Source organism: Aplysia californica, unplaced genomic scaffold (assembly GCF_000002075.1).
Source record: "Aplysia californica isolate F4 #8 unplaced genomic scaffold, AplCal3.0 scaffold01165, whole genome shotgun sequence".
Taxonomy (NCBI): Eukaryota; Metazoa; Mollusca; class Gastropoda; order Aplysiida; family Aplysiidae; genus Aplysia; species Aplysia californica.
This window is the reverse complement of record NW_004798435.1, coordinates 115,036-116,730: the sequence shown is the minus strand read 5'-3', so window position 1 is coordinate 116,730 and position 1,695 is coordinate 115,036. Positions and strand designations below refer to the sequence as shown.

The 1,695-nt window shown below is 46.1% G+C and overlaps 2 protein-coding genes across 2 annotated transcripts in view; both read left to right on the top strand.

Moving 5' to 3' along the window:
- LOC106010996 overlaps nucleotides 1–365 on the top strand; it is an 8,204-nt gene extending 7,839 nt beyond the window's left edge. Inside the window, exon 5 of the mRNA XM_013090173.1 lies at nucleotides 361–365. Coding sequence (XP_012945627.1) covers nucleotides 361–365 — 5 coding nt within the window. The remainder of the gene's footprint in view (nucleotides 1–360) is intronic.
- On the top strand, nucleotides 272–1,627 carry LOC101856945. The gene is made up of 2 exons (XM_013090176.1): nucleotides 272–608; nucleotides 1,430–1,627. Exons 1-2 carry the CDS (start codon nucleotides 416–418, stop codon nucleotides 1,603–1,605), a joined length of 369 nt encoding a protein of 122 aa, XP_012945630.1. The 5' UTR covers nucleotides 272–415; the 3' UTR covers nucleotides 1,606–1,627.
- Nucleotides 1,628–1,695: the final 68 nt, after the last annotated feature.

Genomic DNA, 1,695 nt, shown 5'->3' with positions numbered 1-1,695 from the left:
ACTACCGGACACGTAATCGTGAGGTTGGGGGTTCGGGAGTTTGAGCCTCAGCTGGGTCCGACGGTGTGTCCTTGGGAAGGGTGCTTTACACGAATTTCTCAACTGGTTCAGTCCTTTCGGAGATGGACGTTAAACTCGGAGGTCCCGCCTCTTAAATAACTTAATTGCGTTGATACGGGCGTTAAACCTATACCATTTCACCATTTCATATTTCACCATTTCACCATTTCACCATTTCACCATTTCACCAGTTTAGCTGCACAACTCCTCCAACAACAAAATTGCGTAGATCTAAAGTAATATACCTCTCTATGTATGTAGAAGCAACTATAGCCATATATATTCCTCGCTTCCTCCCAGGGTAGTTCTCAGCATTTTCGCTGCGCTCATTGTAGTCGGCACCGTCTATGACGTCATGGTGGTTCGGGGCTACTTCCGGGAGCTCACCGGAAGTGCCGGCCTCAGAAGCGATGACGACGCACGTCAGTCGGAGCAGATAGCCGGTTGTTGCCCGGAGTCCACCATACAGCACAGTGCCAGAGGAGAGTATCAGCCGCTGTCGGACTCCGCGCAAGAGTCGAAGGACGGGATCGATGACTACACGCCGTGTGAGTGGGTGATTAGCGGGTGCTCTGGTGTGGTTTGCTCCTTCTTTCCTATCAAACATCTATCATCCTTATCTCCCCTTCTTTTTTATGTTTGTTACTCTCTTGTAATACCTCTAATCTTCGGCACTTATATGACCGTATAGTGTTGCAAGTGCCGTAAACCGCTTACTAAAATAAACACACCATGTGGGTTCTTTGAGTGGGGAACTGTCAGTGTCACTTGTAGTGTTGTTAAAATCTGTAACTGTTGTCCTTTTTACTGATGGTCATGGTGGTTGTGGTGCTGTCACTGTTGTCTGTTTTATGGATGGTCATGGTGGTTGTTGTTGTGGTGGTGGTGGTGGTGGTGGTGGTTGTGGTGTAGTGGTCTTATCTCTGTTACTGTTGTATTGATGGAATGGTGGTTGTGGTAATGATGATTATGGTGGTGTTGGTGGTGTTGTGGTCTGATCTCTGTCACTGTTGTATTGTCTCTTTTATTGATGGCAATGGTGGGTGGTTGGCGTGTGCTCTGGTGTGGTTTGCTCCTTCTTTCCTATCAAATATCTATCACCTGATCTCTCCTCCTCTTTTTTATGTTTGTTACTCTCTTGTAACACCTCTAATCTTCTGGCGCTCAAATGACCTTATGCAGTTGCGAGCGCCGTAAAACCTCTACTAAAACTAACTTAATAAACTATCTGTCTGACTTGGTTGTTTTGCTTGGGTATTTTTTTCAACACAAATTGACCGTTATTGTGTCTAGAACGAACAAAAGAAACACGAGCAAAAAAAAAAAGAAGAAAAGAAAACCGAAAGAAAAACTTCCAACTCGTCCACAGGTTGTCTTGGCCTTTTCTTCCTCTCCTTCTCTGTGCGGAGCAATGGCGCCAAACTTCTGTCTCTGAAGACAGGCTCTTGGACGATCACGTGCGTCAACGGGATCCGGTTCTTCAGCATGAGCTGGGTGGTGTTACGTCATACTTTTCGCCAGGCCAAAGAGGGGAAAAGTGAGTGAGTGGAACGAGTCTTCTGTTAACCCAATCCGTACGCCCTGGGGTCATTTTGTACCCCCGAGGTTGTATTCTTCACATTTTAGAATACTTCT

What these genes read in the sequence shown, in the direction of transcription:
- LOC101856945 (XM_013090176.1), top strand. Translation starts at nt 416, where the DNA reads ATGGTGGTTCGGGGCTACTTCCGGGAGCTCACCGGAAGTGCCGGCCTC. An exon ending in GATCGATGACTACACGCCGT is followed by an intron (nt 609 to 1,429) that starts GTGAGTGGGTGA and finishes ACTCGTCCACAG; the next exon opens with GTTGTCTTGGCCTTTTCTTC.